Source organism: Poromitra crassiceps (assembly GCF_964638095.1).
Source record: "Poromitra crassiceps genome assembly, chromosome: 1".
In the NCBI taxonomy this organism is placed as follows: Eukaryota; Metazoa; Chordata; class Actinopteri; order Beryciformes; family Melamphaidae; genus Poromitra; species Poromitra crassiceps.
Window position 1 is genome coordinate 88,504,698 of NC_139623.1, and position 20,791 is coordinate 88,525,488.

The window sequence follows — 20,791 nt, forward strand, 5'->3', positions numbered from 1 at the left end:
AGCTTTTTAGTCACAGGACATGGTAGATTGACTTGGAATAGGGAGACCCTCGTCTTTATTTATCCCACACCGCCCTCCATTGGCCAGCACTGGGACTAAGCAGTTTGTCTGCCACGTCCCGTAGCAAGAAAAGCATGCGCGCATGCGCTGTACAGCGGAAGCGCTGTGTTCATGAAAACAAGGAAGTAACTCGATTCGGATTTGCTACGAAAATGATGTTTCACGGAACTATGGATTATTATTTCATCACGTGGTGAGTACCCGATGTCACAACATGTACATAGAGCTTTCTGGCGCTGTGTTTTGTTGACTTTGAATGGCGATATCGTTACCGATACTAATGCACGCAGAGGGCGCAGTTTCTCCAACTCCAAAACTTACTGAATGGGGCTTTAACTACGTATATATATATATATATATATATATATAGCTAGATCGCAATTATCTGGTTAAGCCAAACCAGATCAAGGGACAGATCCTGGATCTGCTTATCCTACATTCGTGGTATAGCCTAGGACTGTAGTAACTTCAACTACTCAGCAACAAGTCGATGGTGCACTGTGGGACTGTGCAGCATCCGTTTCTGTGCCACTGTATCGCACCACATTTACACCAGAATGCAACCTGCATCCGGATAAGTTATCTGGATAATGGTCACATTTAAAAACCAGGTGTAGATGGGGTGTTTAATGAATTTGAGAATGATACTGTATATTGACGTAATTAATCTATAAATAGACAACAATGGGCAACTGTCTATCTCTTCTGCTCTTGCTTGTATAAATAATAATGTGCAACAGCCTGCAGTTTGGCCAGCTAACTGACACACACGTGCACATAATACACACCAAACCATCTCACTATCCCTCTCAAAACTGAAAGACTGACAAGGGCGTGGTAGACCACAAACACATTCAGCAGTCTAACATGGCCTATTGTCTAATCATGTTCAGACTGGTCAGACCTGCTAGAGAATCAGCCTTTCAGTCTGTCATCACTGTCACTATAGATGCCTCAGGTCAGCAAATTTCCATTGGACATACATGTAAACAAAGCCACATTTGCCAATGATTAACAATGGTATCGGCCATTTTTGGCTCATTAAAGCATGAAGTAAATGAAAACCTTTTCATAGCCTACTTGGTTCTCCTTGGTGATACAATGTTCAAAACAGCACATTGAATAATAGTGAAATTAAAAGTGATAGGCTATACAGTATGAAGCATTTTTAAACATCCTTTGCATTTATTTCAGCAGCATGTCACTAGTCAGACTGACATTTTGGTATTATAGTCTTCTTCGGCACATCCAGAAACAGTCAGAGGCAGGATAAGCTGAAATACAATGTTTACTACTGTAAGCGTATTAAAGTGTCCATGTGGCTTCTATTATGTGGGAAGGTCTAAAAGAGAATTGGGAGTTTAAATTAAAGAACATATATCAGGAAAGTCAATGAAGGTTCCAAGGTATTGAGGTAGGGTTAGGGTTAGGGGTTTAGTTAAACCAAACAACATTTGGTTTAAGCGAGAACAAAAAATTACAAGATTATTATTTTTTTACCCGTTGTTATTTTTTGTTCTCGCTTAAACCAAGTGTTTTATGGTCACTCAACAAGATTCTCTGGAAGACTTGTTGGCTTGGTTCGAGCCTTAAAACTCATTATACTTGGATTTATCAAAATGTCTACGGCGAAAATGGATGCGGAACTTACTTCCGGGGCAAATTACGTCACGAAAAGTCACTTGCCTGTTGAGCTCTATAGTAGTGACACTATGAAATATAAATAGAAAATGTACAGTACTTCTGTTGCTTGCTGATGATATGGCATAACCAATCAATTTTGAATGTACATGTAATAGTATAATGTAGTATAATAGAATGAACATGTCTTATGTCCTGTAAACAAAATGAATCATTGTAATGCATGCATGGGGATTTCATGGTGAGGCATTGACATTAGTAATAGAATATAAATAAGTATCCTAGAGGTGTTCATGACACCCCCCCCCCCCCCCGACACACATGCACGCACGCACGCACGCGCGCGCACACACACACACACACACACACACACAAACACACACACACACACACACACAAACACACACACACACACACACACACACACACAGGCGATTCTAGGCTTTCCAACCAGGGGGTGCACCATCACGGTCAAAAGTGAACCCCGAATGGGAGGTTTCCAGGGACAAAGAAATGTTGTACATTTAAAGTAAAATGTATTAATCTGGTATACTCAGAGCAAAATGAAGAGGCTAGTAATAGATCTATGAAGAACACACATCACATTAATATCCTCTTCACTAGGCTGTGGCTTTACAATGATGAAAAACTACGAGTTAGTTGAGTTGAGAGGTCAAGTATAGATTTATTTTTTTCAGAAACAATGAATCGAGAAATTGCATTGAATAATGTTGAATACAATGAAATATAAATATCTACGACACATAATATACGTATATATATTCGATTAGATTTAGTTTCGGACACGTGTAGAATTCTTTTTTTTTCTTCATCTGGGCACAAGGGGTGCACGTGCATCCAGTGCACCAATGTAAAATCGTCGCGTGCGCACACACACACACACACACACACACACACACACACACACACACACACACACACACAAACAAATCTACTTAAGTTACTAGTTACTTAAATAACTTTTGTAACTTAAATAACATATAATTTCTCAATAGTTGGAGAAGGCTATAATGCTGAAAAATCAATAGTAATATGCTGCTGAAATTGATGCACCAAACATGTTGCGATGACAATGTGCTCTTCCTATTTTGTACAATCTCCCGTTGTGCCATAAACCAATTAATCAGAATTCTCATGAAATCAGACCTGTTGGCGATGTAAAATGCAGTGTAGAGGCCAGTAGAGGCTACCATTTTTAGCAATGCTTTTGTTTGTTAATTATGTCTCAAAAATAGTGATTTATTGATGTTAAAATGCTCCACATAGCACCTTGCATCTTTCTTGGGTGCTCCTCAAGGATATCCCTGGTACCCACAAATCACTGCAACAGGACAAATATTCCACTTATCTGTTTTCATTTGTCCTAATCTGCAAAGCATACATGTTTAGTTTATCTCCAAATCAAGGCAATGGACAAATGACTCTATAGTACTAGTCGACATTAGTCATTTAAAGGGTCAGTCTTGTATGTCTTGTATTATTGATGAGTCACAAGAAAGCATTTCGATAGCACTTTACATTACAGCTCGGTAACAACATGGTAATAGTGTGATCATAAAGAAGTAATAATTAGGTAATACCATGTAGCCTACGGTAATTACAAAAGTAATAACCAGGTAATTGCTTGGTATTAACACTGGTGGGGCACTATCGGGGCTGCAGATTGCTAGCTGGGAAGTGTTTCCAGGTAATCCCTTTGTCTCTAGATGTTTGTTTTAATCTAATATTACCATGAAATTAAAATTCCCCATTATTACTATTTGTTTCTGGCCCTGTTACCCTATCCTGTTAACATATTACATAAATCTCCCTCTAATTACCCAGGTATACCCATTGTTAATACCAAGCTAATTGGTCATTACATACCTGATTACTTTAATTATTACTTCTTTATTATCACACTATTACCTGTTACCATGTTGTTTACCGAGCTGTAATGTGAAGTGCTACCAGAATTTACACCATCTGTGTGTGCAAAGTAAAGTGGAGCTGCCTTCCATTTTACCATTAGATTTCCATGCTGCAGCACACAGGCTGGTACTTTGCATACAGTTAGAGCGCAACTCCGGAGGGCAGCAGCACACAGTACAGTCAACAGTCTCCTGCAGGCACTAAGGAAACGCTAACACTACACACATACATATCATAGCTCAGTATTAAGATAATTTTGTTAATATCAAAAACCACTGGTTGTTTTACTCATACACCTTAACAGATTCACACTTACAGAAGTAACATTCAGATTTTTTTTTTATCGTCCCTCAAATACATAAACAAAACAACAAATACATCCATTTTACATCAAATTGTATGCACTTAGTTGACATGCTTATCCAGAGTAACTTACAATGAACGTGTTATCAGGTGAGGTTCCACAGTGAATGGGTTCCCTATACTATAGCATGAAACATTTTGAGAACCATTTATCTATTCAGTGGGCAAATAGATGCCTAATAGGTTCTCACTTTGGAAAATGTTGCTGAAATTTCAGACATATACGTACGTACCGGTATGTACAGTATGTCTGAATGTATGTCATCACATACATACATACATACATACATACATACATACATACATACAGTACATACATAGCTACATGGCATACATACATACATACATGGTATACCTACATACATTATTACATACATACATGCATGCATGCCTAATTGCCTATACTGGCAGTGACTGCCACTGAAACACATTACTCTTCATGATTCTCTGGATGAGCTGAGGTATTCTTGGAGTGACCTCTATTGGTATTTGCATGTCTCTGGCTGCGTCTGTATTTGCCATGCAGAATCCAGTGAAATAAGATGCCAGTTCATTTGCTCTCGTGAACGCACTCTTTTCTTTCTGGCCGTGCAGGGCAGACCATTAGACAAGGCTGAGATGTTATTCTTTGGTGGAATTGCTAGACAAAGAGGGACTGTTTAGATGCCTGAGTAATACATTGATCATCATTGCTGGAGATTTGAGCATTTTGGACATCTTTTTGCATTCCTAGAAAGAGAATACCGTAGTGTAGTTGCGACTCCAGAAAGATATAATGTGCCATCATGTATGTCCATTTATGTAAATGACACAGTCAACGGACACCAAACACTACATGCTTGACATCTTTTCAATGCCTTTTAATGGCCTTTGTCTGCATTTTTAGAAGCTCCATAATCCCACCAAACAATTGAAACATAAGGAGGCAAAAAAAAGAAAAGAAAAAAGAAAGGGCTGATTTACCTAGCAGTTAAGGTTGTGGCTCCTCTGTGCATGCTCCTGTTACTCAGACCGTGCCCTTTGTCTGGGGCAAGGGCTTGGTCCGGGGCCCATATTTGCATGCCGAGGGCCACTTGAATGCGAAGGCCCCCGGATTTTCACTGCCTGACATGCAAAACCATTGGGGGACCAGTTAAAGCGGCGCACGCGCACAGTCAACACAGGTGTACACGAGTCAAAACACTCCCCAGCCCAACCACCCCACCCCCCAACTCCAAACCTTCGCCACTCTTCCAAGAGAGTGTTATGGAAATGAGAGCTGTGATTTTGTTGGGCTACCTTGTTGGGCAGTTGTCGAAGGATACGGACGGGACGTTGAGGGCGAGGCGATGTGATTTCTCAATTGGTCTTTCACAGTAGCTGATCACAAACTAAAAGCAGTGTGGCATTTGAGAGCAGGGACTACGTACATCAAGGGTCAGATAAGAGACAGATCTGCAGATAGGCTATAGAAGCAAAAGAAGGACAGAAAGCAAAGGATGCCAAGGTCTTTCCTTGTCAAAAAGAAACAGGCAGCCCATGGTGCTTGGCGATGGAAAGAGCCGGAGCAGATGGACTGGAAAGAAGATACTATAGTAGGTAAGAGTGTCAAGACAAAGTATTATACATTTTATTTTCATTGTTTCACTACTGATTCATCATTGGATTATTTCAAATTTAAAAAAGTTAAATGAGTAAGACACCACTTGGATTAACCCTACAGTAGTAGTGACTAAGTCATACTATGTGTCAATTATCAGTTATAATTCAGTAAAACCTGTTAATTTACTAATGTTAGACAACTGATGTTTTCTTTGGTCCCTTTTAGTGAGTAAGAATGCTATGGAACAGATACTCAGTAGCCCTGATGTCCAAAAGCCTGCCACTCTTCCTCAGCCAGTAAGCGCTGTAGGACCTGGGACAGCACAAGACATCAGAGTGCCAGTACCCCTAGCAGGACCAGGAGGGCCAGGGCCTGCTACAGCCCAAGACTGGTCCACCCTGATACCACCCCAGGGCCCCTACTACCATCCAAATGCACTGGCGTTGGCAAGCCGAGCTAAGGTAGGGTCATAGTTTGAATGTGAAATACTGTATCTCATGTGGGCTGGCTTTTACTGTACATTCTACTTCCTAACAAAATTATATTGTAAAATACAGTCAAGATCAATTGCTTACTGAAGCCCTATTTGTTCAGTTTGAATCCCTAATTAACAGAAATGTAGGAATGTTTTTTTACAAATCATATCACCTAGCCTGATATTCAAACTACATTGTCAATTCATTAACTCATTGCCTCTTCGTCTGAGATTGTGCTCACTTCAGAGCATTTCTATGAGGGGACGGGCTTCGGTTTTCCCTAACCAATCGGCAGGGCAGCCGCAGCAGTCTTGCTAGTCACAAGCACAAGCTAATGTAGCTAGCTAATGCTAGCCAGTTTCTCCACGTTAAGCAGCTAAAGTTGGCTGAATTTGTACTTGTGCTTTTAATGTAAGTCTTATTGTACACTGCAGTAACTAATAAGTCTTATTGTACACTGCAGTAACTAATAAGTCTTATTGTACACTGCAGTAACTAATAAGTCTTATCGTACACTGCAGTAACTAATAAGTCTTATCGTACACTGCAGTAACTAATAAGTCTTATTGTACACTGCAGTAACTAATAAGTCTTATCGTACACTGCAGTAACTAATAAGTCTTATTGTACACTGCAGTAACTAATAAGTCTTATTGTACACTGCAGTAACTAATAAGTCTTATTGTACACTGCAGTAACTAATAAGTCTTATTGTACACTGCAGTAACTAATAAGTCTTATTGTACACTGCAGTAACTAATAAGTCTTATTGTACACTGCAGTAACTAATAAGTCTTATTGTACACTGCAGTAACTAATAAGTCTTATTGTACACTGCAGTAACTAATAAGTCTTATTGTACACTGCAGTAACTAATAAGACGTTCGTTAAAACGAAAAGTACAAAGTCGGCCAAAGTTGGCTGCTTAACATGGAGAAGCTGGCTAGCATTAGCTAGCTATGTTATGTTGTGTAATCTTTATGCCTCTAAGATCACATAATGACAAGACGGAGAGCAGAATATCAGTAACGTGCTTTACTCTTTACATTATGTCTGACCAGGAAGTTACATGTCCGTCACATAAACCGGTCCGTGCGGCAACATCAACCTATGACTAGCATCCACATTATACACGTTAGCTTTGGCCACAGCTGTTTCTGTTGTGCATGACTGACAACCAGGCGCTGACTGCATAATCGGGCACGTTGGGCAAATGCCCGGTGGCCTGGCCTGGCCTGTACTTTTTTTTTTTTGTGTGTGTGCCCGCAGTCAGGCCACTCACTGAACAGCAGGCCAGGCGCCGCCTACTGGTTTACTAGTGGTTTTATTACTTTATTAGTTAGTCTGAAGTAATAATTACACTTCAGGGTTAAAGTGGGTGCATCTCATTGTAAAATTGGACTCAGAAGCTCAGAACCATGAAAATATGGACAGAGCCACCGTGATGTCACTCATTCATTTCTGGACTCTTGTGTTGGAGCCTTGAGTTTTGCATTGCTCAACACGGCTATAGAGACTAAAACCATTGTTGGCATAATTTTTCAGAAACAAAGGTTGGGGCTTGAGCAGAACACACTAACATGTCTTTAATGTTAGGGGCTTGCTTAAACAGGAAGATGTTTAATGAAACTGAGAATATGTCAATGTTTATTATTATTGTTATGACGTGTAGTTCTTAAGCCTGTGGAGAATAACGCAGTATGCACGATCTGATCACTCTTCCTTAAATAAAGTTTGCTGTGAAGCGTTTGTACAGAGGCATGTTTTTGGTTTTACTTCTTCATATTATACTTGCAGTTATCTAGGCAATGTTGATGTTTCTATTAATGAACAAATAGGTAACATGTATCATCGTGTTAGCATTATATTCACTAAATCCTGCTTCAAATGACCCAAATTGGGCTTCAAACGGCCCAAATCTGGCTTCAAACAACCCAAATTGGGCTTCAAAATGGCCCAAATCTGGCTTCAAACGACCCAAATTGGGCTTCAAACGGCCCAAATCTGGCTTCAAACGGCCCAAATCTGGCTTCAAACTACCCAAATTGGGCTTCAAATGGCCCAAATGGGCTTCAAACAGCCCAAACTTTTTCGCGTGTCAGCCCGTGTTGGCCTGGCCTGCTTCTGAATTATGATCCCAGTCCGCCCCTACTGACAATAGCGTTAGCCAATCAGCGTCCGTCATTGGATTTTCAACTGGAGAAAAGGCATTTGCACATGGTGATTCCAGACCAAGAAGAGCCAAATTCACAACTGTGGAGTTGGTGTGGCTTCGAGGGTCTGGAGCCAGGCTACATATCTCCTCCTCTGGTGTAACAAAACTAATAATTTGTTTTTTAAATGGCATTTTTCACCTACAGTATAAGGTTTGCCCAAGTATGGTTTTCCCCCCACTTTCCTAATCAATAAGTTTACAGCAGTGTTGTGACCCCCACATCTCTCACTCTACTAGCCCCGCCCCCGTGCGTCCCCCAGCTCAGGAGACTTCCTGTGTTCGGTGTGTCACAAGGTGTTCCCCCTGCAGCGCATGTTGACGCGCCACCTCAAGTGCCACAGCCTGTTGAAGAGACACCCCTGTCGGTTCTGCGGCAAAGGCTTCAACGATACCTTTGACCTCAAGAGGCATATGCGCACACATACAGGTGAGGGATGCATGCACACACATTTGAATTATTTATTTCACATAAATACAAGTATGCAAAGGACATAAACACTGATAATCCATTCAGATATTAGGAGTCAGTCAGTTACATAAGTGCCCAATCGGCAACCACAATAATGCATGCACATAGGATAACAACAACACGGGGCCTTTACAGTGTTGGGGGTCTTATGCAAGCTGCGTAATGAGCGGGCGGACCAGCACTGCCCAGTTATGTCACCAATATCACTCCATCTTCAATAGCCAATCAGCCCATGTCATCTGCCAAATATGACGTTGTCCATCTCCGTCTGCTCAGCCAATCACCGAAGAGGACGTGTGCAGTATAGCCGAGGTTACCATGTCATCATCCTCTTCCAGATTGATCACCTCAGTTTCGCCCTACCCACCCCACCAGTCCACCACCAATGTCTTTGACCCCTGAAGAATTCCCTACCGGGGAGGATTCTCTATCCTAGTCTGCGCCGATGCTCTCATCTCTCACCACAAGAGGAGCGACATCTTATCATGGAGTCATATGCCAAATTAGCTACCATGGCATTTGCTGAATAAAGCTTGCCTGTTAAATCTTACCCACTGGTCTCTCATGATTAATCAAATAATGTGCGGTGCAACTACGTATGGAGGGGGGCTACCTTGCTTGGCGGAAGAACGATTATTTCTTATCAAGATTGAATTTTTTAGTTGCTCAAACCTTACCAGGTAGGCTCTGTAGTAACCGTTTTATAAAACCAATAAGCTGTGTGAGGCTGTGATTTACAGTGATTTTACACCAGCTAAGAGGTGTTTAAGGCACGCTGCTGCTTAAATAACTATGGCTAGTAGTTACATGTTAACATTAAATGTCAGTTGCATTTAAATTACCGGGCTAGTTAGCTAGCTAACAAAACCCAAAACCAGTAAGGACTTGGGCCAATTAAAGGGGCAATCACTAAAGACAACAACACATTTGAAAACAAATTTACTTTTATATCAGACTATCGTATCAGACTACCAGTATTGTGATGCAACTAAGCCTCTGTAATCAAAGTAGGATGCATACCTGCATCTATACACGCACACACAAAAACCACCCACTTGTCTTCTCCTGCTGCAGGTATCCGCCCCTACAGGTGTGAACTCTGCGAGAAAGCCTTCACGCAGCGTTGCTCTCTTGAGTCCCATATGAGGAAGATCCATGGCGTCCACCAGCAGTACGCCTACCGCCAGCGCCGCTCCAAGATCTTCGTGTGTGAGGACTGTGGTTACACCTCCAACCGGCCTGATGAGTACTTCCTCCATGTGCGGCAGTGTCACCCCGGAAGCCCTGCCCTGCGCCGCTACTACCGCCGCCAAGCCCATGAGAATGGCAGCTTTGCACCAGCTGACCGTAAACTCAACCCCTACCTGCTGTACTCAACCCCTGGATACTATGTTTAAGACTGATTCTAAAGAGCAGTTTATATGGTCACCACCGACCATGGCCACCGACTATCATCGATGTCCATTTGGCCCAATGGCCATCGATGATTGTTGGTGGCCATGCTCGGTGGCGACCATGTACTATAAACTGCCCTTAATGCTCGTGAAGTTATCAGCTAAGCTTGAGTTTAAATATGGACTTGAGATGTATTCATTTCGAATAGATTACTTTGTGCCTTAGCATTGTCTTCTTATTAAAAGAGATGCACATCACTGTTGATAGAATGTTAAATGTACATAAATTATATACAGCTTCAGGATACATTGAATCAAATTTGAATCTTTTATTAGTTTTCAAAAAAGTATTTGTGTTGTAGGCTACAATCATCTGATATCTGTCAATATATCTGTGCCACCTTCATCCTGTGCATTTTTTTTAAATGCCTCAATTGTTTAGGATATTACTGCACTTTTTAGGCTATTTATATAGGCTGTTTTTTACATGTATATATTTTTATATTTAATCATGATTAATGTTAATAATGTTTTATATAGTCTCTAATTATGCATTTTCTCTGCACTTATATCTTTTTTTATTCTTGCTGATAAAAAAAAACAATTTTGACCTGAGGGTAGGGCCTAGAACTGAAAATAAGAGCTTGCTCTCTTTGTTGCTAACTATAAAAAATAAAAATAATGGGCAACAATTATTCTTATTGTTGTTAAATACCACACTAGCATATAAATTCACTTTTTATCAACAACTGTTCAGGACTTTTTTGGTGTGGTGTGGCAGGTGATTTGACGTTTCTGTAGCATGCCTAAGTGTTTTGTTAAGTTTCTAAACTGTTGAGGAAATGTCTTCCTACAAAAATATGGAATTGTTTGTTGTTTTCCCTTGAACAATAGAGTTGCTTCCTGATTTGCATGGGTTTATTTTAATCCCAGCCCATTTTAGGTTAAACTTGAGAAGCAGCCAGATAGGCCTACAGCAGGGGTGTCAAACATACAGCCCGGGGCCCAGATCTGGCCTGACAAAGGGTCCATCCAGCCCACAGGATGTCTTTGCAAAGTGTAAAAATAACACTGAGAAGTCCTTCAATCCAATGTGATGCAGTTGTGAAGGCTAAGGTACCAGGTTTGAGGAGCAACTTAAATATTAAGTAGCCTATTCGTGTTTTCTGTATTAATCACTAAATGGCGAACTATTTTCCTCACCTTTTACTATAGAGAATTGTACCCACACAGGGCCTTAGACCCTCCATGCACCGAAGGGTCTTACAATACTGCGGTGTAGCACTAACTCTATTGCAGCGGATTGGACGTGATCAACCCTTCTGCGGGCAACGTTGCAGACAGAATAGGAAGGCTGATCCGTGAGCGGCTGCTTCTGGGACGAGGGTCGGGGTCTTAATCGGCCTCGGCTGGGTCTACTGGGCGAGGGTCTATAATGTTGACAGACCCGAAACACCTTACGACCCCAGCTAACATCACTGATGACGCGTCCCAGCGCATGCTGTAGCATGTATTTTAAACCTACAGTTGCTGTCAATTGTAATGCACAGCTACAGACAGTAGATTTGATCATTTGTTTGATGGTAGACTCAGCCCTCAGTCTTAATCCGTTTCACTCCTGTAAGACTGAGAATATTACTATTTAAATCTTTGCATAACGTTAGGTGGCGCTGTTGGAAGCCTTGCATCGGAGAACCAATCATGAGTGTTGTGGGCGGGCTTGCTTTCTGGGGGCAGTGACGCTCATGCAGAACCGGTGTCTCGCAAAACATCGTCGCATTTGCGGAGAAACATATTAATCACTTAGAAACAAACATAACCTGTTAATAGGACGTGTTTCATCCGGCCCCGGCGGCTAGAGGTCTTTCCCCCAGCGATAAACCCGACTCCCGAGGCTAACGTTACAGAGCCTGCTGATGACTTCACACAGTAGCAAGCAGACCCCTTCCGGGTAGGAAAAATGATTGTAAAATAAACCACAGCTATAAATTTTGTTTGGAGCATATCAGCTTCATGCTCTGTGTTAGGACTATGATAAATGGCATTGACGCTACCAAATAAAATTCTAATAATAAATGTAGGCGTGTCTGCTGCCGGCGGTTCTCGCCGGGCTCGGACAGACAGTTTCTGACAGTGAAATTCCCAGACGTTTGGTGGCGCAGCTCACCAAACGTCTGGGAGCCGAGACTAGTTTGATGGTAGCTGAGATAACCCTATGTGAAAATCTGTTCTTAAAATGTACCTGCAATTCTTTACACTAAAAGAAACAGGAACATTTGTAGATGTCATTTATAGGTTATTATAGATTTTCTTTGTCTGGCACTTGAGACCAAATTGGGTCACATGTGGCCCGTGACCTGAGATGAGTTTGACACCCCTGAGCTACAGGGTGCAGAGCACTGTTCTGGCCTACAGGGTGCAGCGCACTGTTCTGGCCTACAGGGTGCAGCGCACTGTTCTATCTATAGTATCTATCATATCAGTCACCGTGAGAGCTGAGCAACCTCCTGTAGCCCTTCCCTACCCATATCTCCATTGCCATAATAAACACTATGGGGACATTGTGCAATGGTGACCGTATTTCTCAAATGAGAATTGGGGACATTTCCAGTTCATTCAAATATCCAATGTTATTATCTATGAAACAAAAGAAAGGGGGACAATTCCGGTTTCATGTATTTTGACCATTGAATGCAATAAACTATGGTGCAGGCAGGCTGAATGATATCACTCCAAAATACCACATTAAGACACCAAGACCTAAACACCATAGAAAAAGTCATGCTGTGATTTAGTATAAAAAACGTTTTGACATTTGGAGATTTTCTTAACAATTGCATTAATTGGTGTCGTGATTTGGTGGCGAACAGTTCTGTTCTGGAAATCGCTCAGAAACCCCCTTAAGGCTAATTTATACTCCATTTTCATGCGAAAATAAATGCGTCTGTTTCTTTAATGTAGAGTATAATTGGGCCTTTATTGTCAATATAAAGGCCCTAGGTCTCTAGTTTGTTGTTGTAAAGATTCATGAGGCTGTGTTTATCCTAGAGGTCAGAAGGTCATTTTATAGTATACAGTGAGGTCAAGTTTAAAAAATTGGTCTCTCTACAATGAAATGGCTACTATGGGGACTAACATACAGTATCACACATGATGAATACAATTGGGCTCATTGATCCACAAGTCTCAGTTTTTCAGACCAGGGTATACAGAAATATTCAAATAGAATAGGTGAAAATAACATTTATACTGCATGCAAAAAATGCATATATTTTGCCAAAAACTGCATGGGATTAGCGGTGGGCATGTCTGTAAAGGGGAGACTCATCTCATTCATATCTTGGGGTGAGAGCAGGGACCCCTTTGAAAAAAATGACCATGCCAGTTTTTCCCTTGCCAAAATTGTGCCTAACTTTGGAGTGTTGTGAGACCCGTTCTCGACAAGCTAGCACTACAGTTGGTGACCAACGGTTGGGACGAATGGATGCCTTAGGTCTTCTAGTTTATATGATATGAGTATTTTCACTGTATGAGCATGCTACTGTAGCCCAGGCGCGTAGCCACGGGTGCGCTAGGGTGTGCAAATGCCACCCAGACAGGCCGCTGGCGCACCCAAAAAAAATGGGGTAAAAAAAGTTTTTTGTTTGTCTGCAAAACACATGTCAACGCTGTCATGCACTGTGTCCAACTTATCCTATGTGCGAATAGAAATCACGCTCCGCTGACCTATGTGCCCCGGAGCATCATGGGAAACTAGTTAAGCTGTCGTCCACGTAAAGTAAACAAATGCACGCACAGCAGCAGCAGCAGCGCCAAATCAAGAAGACATGAAACAAAGCTCGCTTTTAAGCTTTTTCGGCAAAGGCAAGAAATGTCGCATTGACGACAAGGAAGAAGATGACTCGTTGTCACCCTCCCCCTCAACAAGTGCGGATTGTAGTGCACCCGTTCCCGCACACTGTATTGGTGGTGTACAGTGGAGAAGAGACAGACGATGATGAAGAATACGCAGCCGAAACAATGACGTTAACAGCGGGGAACGCAGCCAACAACACACCGGAGGTTTGTGCAGAGCCAGAGGACACTGACGCTACAGATCTCTCTGAGAGCCTCCAAAGATATATACTGTATCCTCACTGTTTGCTTTTGTAGAAGAGAAACGAGACCCTCCCTGCACTGCAGCAGCAGACTTTTTTGAGATACCAAAGTAGTTTTACATGTTGCCAAAAAATACAATTTAATTGACTGCTTCTATCTGCTAATAATGAGTGCGAAAAGGAGCAAACATTGATATGTCATGGTCCTTCAAGGCACTATGTAGTGATTTTTTTTGTCCACTAGATATCGCAATTTTCCCTCTAAATCTGGCTTGAAAAGCCCCAAATTTTTTGATCCGCCCCCTGGCACACCCTCTCTTTCTGTGGCACACCCATTGTGCCAAGTCTGGCTACGCCACTGCTGTAGCCTCTAAAAGAGAGTACATGCATGTGGCCACACACACACTCATGCTGATGGTGGCCAGTGAAATATAAAATCCAAAATCCCTCCCTTTCTCACGAGGGAAGCGACGCAACTCCTGGTCCAGTCACTTATCGTCTCCCGCCTGGACTACTGCAACGTGCTCCTGGCTGGCCTACCTGCCTCTGACATTCAACCGCTTCAGCTCATTCAGAACGCTGCAGCCCGTCTGGTATTCAACCAACCCAAATTCTCTGATGTCACTCCTCTCTTCCGGGACCTTCACTGGCTTCCCATCTCGGCACGCATCAAATTCAAGACACTGGTACTGGCCTACAGGGCAGTACACCAGACAGCTCCTCTGTACTTACAATCTATGGTCAGGTTCCAAACCTCTCACCGCTCCCTCCGCTCCTCCACCAGTGCAGGACGCCTCGCCCCTCCTTCGCTATGGGGGCTCAAAAGTCGCACATCCCGATCGCGACTCTTCTCGTCCCTGGCTCCGCAATGGTGGAATGAGCTCCCCCCTATCGTCAGGACGGCCGCTTCACTGCCAATCTTTCGGCAAAAACTTTTCAGGCTCCACCTGGCTCCTCCTTGAACTAACATCTTTCTCTCAAAAAAACAACAACAACTAAACTTTACCACTATTTCTTCAGAAGTTGTAGCTGTCATAGACTGTTGCATAGTTGATTGCTCTATTGCTGACAAAAATGTGTTATTGTAAGTCGCTTTGGACAAAAGTGTCTGCCAAATTACGTAATGTAATGTAATGTATAGTCTCTGCATTTATCCCATCCAGGCTTGTGCTTCCTTGGGCAGGCCAGGAGCAGTGGGCAGCTTTCTTGTGTACAGCACCCGGGGACCAACTTCGGTTGTAGTCGTCACTGGTCAGATGACGATCTTCTGCATGTTTTTAGTGGGGGTCCATACCGATGTTGTATGGAGGAGCCCCTGGGGGGTAACGGGGAGAACATGCAAACTCCACACAGAAAGGCCCTTTTGACGAGATAGCCCAGCTGGGCAGTGGGCACCTGAGGATAAGTCTGGTCACCTGTGCATCATGTGATGATTGATAACATGGTCATGTTTTGACGTGGACAGTGACAATCCTTTCACCTTGTTTGACCCTACAGAAATCTCACATTCAACCACCTTGTCCATCATCTGCACCACCACCCTTCTTGAGAGTATGGTCAGGACGTGCTTAGCTCAGGGCACATGGCGCTGTCGCCTCACAGCTAGAAGGTCCTGGGTTCAATTCCCACCTGAGACGCTGAGGGTGTATCCTGTGATAGTAAAATTATTGATTGATTGCTTATGATCTATGGCTCTTCTATGTATTTTGTGAACTATGCTCTCCATCATTGCAGAGCATTCCTGTAGGGCATGAACTCCTGTGCACGGGCATTTTAATGTGCACACTCTCAACCTTAACTAGAATCCAGCTACAGTAGATGGCAATTATCTGGTTGAACCACACCAGATCAAGGGACAGATCCACACTTTTACTCTTAGGCCACAGAGCACCTCTATTTACTATGAAAACACCATTTTATCAATGTCCCATCGATACACATTTGACTAATTATGCCAGTGGTGGGAAGAGACTTGAACTCGTGGCTCTTCTGACAAAATGTGGTCAGGGGAGATTCTGTGCACATATGTAAACATGTGGAATAAATCCTCCTATATACACATTTAAACGGGCATCTCATTATTGATGGATCAGCAAGGCATTTCAGCTATTTTTCTATTACAATCCCCCATATCTTCAGTGCCTACTGCGCAGGTGTTCTATAGTCTCATCAAAAAGGCCTTTCTGTGTAGAGTTTGCGTGTTCTCCCCCTGCTCCCCTGGGGTTCCTCCATAACATCAGTATGGATCCCCACTAAAAACATGCAGAAGATCGTCATCTGACCAGTGTCGACAATGTTTGAAGATGTGCTGTCGGGTGCCGGGTGCTGTCCTTCTTCTTCTTCTTCTGTGGTGTTTTCTGTATCTGTGAGGCTGTGGCATTATTGTATTTGAGTTATTTATTTGAGTTTTATTTGAGTTGCATGCATTCTATTATACTTTGTTTATTTTTGGATTGTTTACTGTGAGTGGTTGTTTTCTGGACTGTTATTATTGTATTATTTTGCATGGAATAGAAGTTATGATTTGGCCCAGCAATCAACAGGATAAGAGGCAGCCCTGTAAACCATCAGCCACAGCAGAGGCACCTGTGTGGGGGCGGAGACACTTAACCGGCAGCAGATATATTCCCTCCTGGGAGGAATTGGCAGACAGAGAGAGACAGAGGCACAGAGCAGACGCAGCAGCAGCAGAGGGATCCCACATTCCCATCCAGTACCGCACGGAGCCGCAGAGACAGCCAGATCAGCTGGACGCGCCGAGCACCACTAAAGATACCCACCCAGGCCATCTACTTACAGTCTGGACAGCAGGGACGCGCTGTCCATACCAAGCACAGCAGCGGTGGCTTCAGGAAGGACGCCACGGACCGCGTGCAGTGCTGGGGAGAGCGATCATCAGCATCGAAGGACAGGACGGCGGCGCGGTGACTGGAGACGTTGGACTGGGAAAGACTTTTATCCGCTGTTTTAGCTGCATCTTTAACTGGACTTTTAACTGCTTATTGTGCTTGTTTTATCTTTTTAGACAGGGCCTTGTTTTTACATTCAATTGTCTCTATTGTAAGCTATTTTTATGAAGGTGCTATGCGATGTCATTTATGTTTACGTTCTAGGCAGCACTGTAGGCTTTTATGTTGAAGGCCGGAAACGGAAGTGTGGGTTGTTGTTGTGGGGAACTTGAGGCTGGAAGAGTACGAGGAGGAGAGAACGGGAAGAGGGAATAAAGCTGGCGTCTCATGGTGAGAGTGTTCAAGTGGGAGTTGCACCATTTATTGCTTTTATATATCCAAGTCTAAGCGCAGCCTAACGCTCGGCTACACTGGTGGCAGCGGTGTTTCAAGGGAACGTCCCGAGGAGAACCGAAGTAAAACGCTAGGGCGGTTAGCTGTGCGTGCTAACTGCTACGGAGCTAGCTGTGTGTGCTAGCTGCTGGGAGCACCACGTGCGATCATGTTGCGCGGCGGAGAATGGCCGTCGGTGAACGGGATGAGAGAGGAGCTGACAACGGTGATCAGCTCGATGCTTGCGGGTGTGGAAGCCCGTTTGTTGAAGGAAGTGAGACGGCTGTTGGATGCTACGCCTGCCTGGGCAGAGGGGCTGATGCGGATGCTACGAGAAGTCATACAGCAGGTGGACTTGTTGAGCACAGAGGTGACGAAGAGTGGAGAACGGCCGGAGGAGCCGCAAGAGAGACGGTGTTGGACTTGTGGAGAACCTGGGCACATAGCGAGGTGGTGTCGCAGCGGTCCCGGGGGACAGACCAGGTGCGCGGAACAACGGTACTGGGGACACCCGGGTGTCTGTTGGTCATGCGGTGCGTTTGGACACTTAGCCAGGGAGTGTCAAGAGGCTGTCTGGGACCGGAGGACAGCGGAAGAGGAGAGACGTGCAGGCGGCTGGCAGGTGAGACTCTGCTGGTCGTGTGGTAGGCCAGGTCATTTGGCCAGAGAGTGCACTGAGAGGATAGAGGACAGAGGAGAGACACAGGCTGGGGAGAATGTGAGCAGCCGGAGAGAGGTAATCTGCAACGCGGTTACAGACGGGGGAGCGACGCTCGTGTCTCCAGGTGAGCGAGAGGGGTTGACGCCGGAGGAGCCGGCCCAACCTAGGCGCTCCACAACCCCCACGGTTGCTGTGCAGAAAGCCGAGGTGGAGATGGATGCCGGTGGTGTTCGCCCTGCTGCCCTCAACACGCCGCCCCCTGGGGGAGGAAGACGAGAGGACGAGCGAGTGCAAGAGGCGGAGGAACAGGAGGAGTGTCCAGATGTGGACCTGACGGACGACAGAGTGACCATCAGGGATGTCGAGGTGGGTGAGTGGAAGCGCAGACAGATGGAGGATGCGGATATCGGTCCGGTGTACGTGTGGGTAGCGGCCGGACGCCGGCCCCCTGTGGAGGAGATTCCCCTGTGTTCCGGTGCCATGAAGGGACTGTGGGAGATTTTTACCGACCTGCGTCTGGATGAAGATGGGCTGTTGGAGAGGACAGGGCACCGTAGAAGGGGGTTCCAGACGGTTGTACCCAGTTACCTGCGAGAATTGGCACTGAAGGGGGCGCACAAGGGCCCTGGATCCAGTCATTTTGGGCCCGAAGAGACACTCAGCCGCATCCGTGGACATTTCTACTTGAGCGGACACACGGGGGATGTGCTGAGCTACTGCAGTGCGTGTGATGTCTGTGGGACACAGAAGGGGGTGTGGGAGAATTTTTGGGGTTGAAAGGGAGTAGCGTGCTTCAGGTGGGACAGAAGCTGTAAAAGGGGGGATGGAAATGGTGGTGGTCGAAATGAAGGTAGAAAGAGAAAAGAAGTAATGAAAATAAATAATGTAAATGTTGGGGTTATTGTGGAATGGAAATGTGTGTAAAAAAAAAAAAAGATTGTTGGTATGGAAATGCACTGTGAATGTTTGGAAATACTGATGCCTTTTCACGGGGGGGATGCAGTGTTATGGAGTGTGTTAATGTCCGTGTCTCTGGGGGATTGGAGTGATGGGGTGTTTAGTTAATGAGTTAAGAGTGTGTAATTTTGAGGGTGATGGAATGTGTTGGGTGCTTTATGTTACATTACAATGCCAGGTAGTTACACCGTGAATGGATGCTGAAACGAGGACGTTTCTTTTGGAGGAGGGGAGGTGTGTAAGCTATTTTTATGAAGGTGCTATGCGATGTCATTTATGTTTACGTTCTAGGCAGCACTGTAGGCTTTTATGTTGAAGGCCGGAAACGGAAGTGTGGGTTGTTGTTGTTGTGGGGAACTTGAGGCTGGAAGAGTATGAGGAGGAGAGAACGGGAAGAGGGAATAAAGCTGGCGTCTCATGGTGAGAGTGTTCAAGTGGGAGTTGCACCGTTTATTGCTTTTATATATCCAAGTCTAAGCGCAGCCTAACGCTCGGTTACACTATCATGCTTTTTGAATAGTTTTTAATTAAATTATTCATTCTGACCTTCTGCCTCCGTTTGGGTAAATACTGCTGCTCACCCCTGTGTTTTATTATTGAGTTTGTACACACAAACCAGGAGTCCTAGGCTCCTTCATTCCTCTAGGTGGCGTTGTCACGACAACATTTACCTCAACTTTTAAACCACTCGGGCTACAACATATCCTTTATGTTGCATTACTGCCTCCTTCTGGATTCATCCTTGCCCCTTTCGGAACTGCTAACATAGCTTACGCTACTACGCAGTCCCTTATTAGTACACCGCCGATGTAGCCTAAACAGGTCGCTCCGTCAACTCCAAAAGTTACAAAAAACTACAAAAGTGCCACTTCCGGCCGCCAGGGGCCGGAAGTGATAGCGAGCGCTATGGTTGATATGCGCACCACCCATGACAGAAGCGTAGAAGAAGACGAGTGTTTATAGCTGATTCATTTTGAAGAAATGAGACCCGGGTTTCAGTGAGGGATTAAACATGTTTATTAGTGGCGCTATTGTTTCTACATCATGCGCGGAGGTTCACACAACCCTTTTCGCTCCGTAAGTACATTTGAAATTTCATTTGCGAAACTTTATCGAGTAGTTAGAAAATTTTTGCAGACGGAGCGACCTGTTTAGGCTACATCGGCGGTGTACTAATAAGGGACTGCGTAGTAGCGTAAGCTATGTTAGCAGTTCCGAAAGGGGCAAGATTCATCCATCCTCTGTTTCGCTACATTCTGTCCTCTCTTCTTCTTCTTCTTCTTCTAATGGCTTTCCAGCAGACCAGATGCCTTGGGGCACATTGCTGCCTATCACAGTTGGGGAATATTCTTCTTCTTCTCACTCAGTCTCAAACAGAAGGCTCCTCTCCACTGCTCCTGGCCTTTTTGGGCCAGTGATGATGTCAGAGCATTTAAGATTCTTTGGGCTCTATCTTCCCAACGGCGGTAATTTTGCGTTAGCGCCTGGAGTAGCAAAGCCCTAATTGTGGACGTTTCGGCCCGCTGCGCTTCACGTCATCTCGGCGCACATCTCTGTATAGGTGTGTTTATGCCCAAAAGCATTGTGGAGGTGTGGTCATGCCCATAAAACCACAGCGTCACATCAGCAGCTTCCTCCTTCACTGAGAGGGACTAGAGTGAGA

General features: G+C 44.2%; 1 protein-coding gene across 1 annotated transcript; it reads left to right on the forward strand.

Moving 5' to 3' along the window:
- Positions 1-5,474: 5,474 nt before the first annotated feature.
- LOC310797658 (transcription factor ovo-like homolog lin-48) lies at positions 5,475-10,135 on the forward strand (the record flags this gene model as incomplete). Its single annotated transcript, XM_083660070.1, has 4 exons — positions 5,475-5,574; positions 5,804-6,039; positions 8,507-8,696; positions 9,813-10,135. The coding sequence occupies 4 exons, from the start codon at positions 5,475-5,477 to the stop codon at positions 10,133-10,135; spliced, it is 849 nt and encodes a 282-aa protein (XP_083516196.1).
- Positions 10,136-20,791: the final 10,656 nt, after the last annotated feature.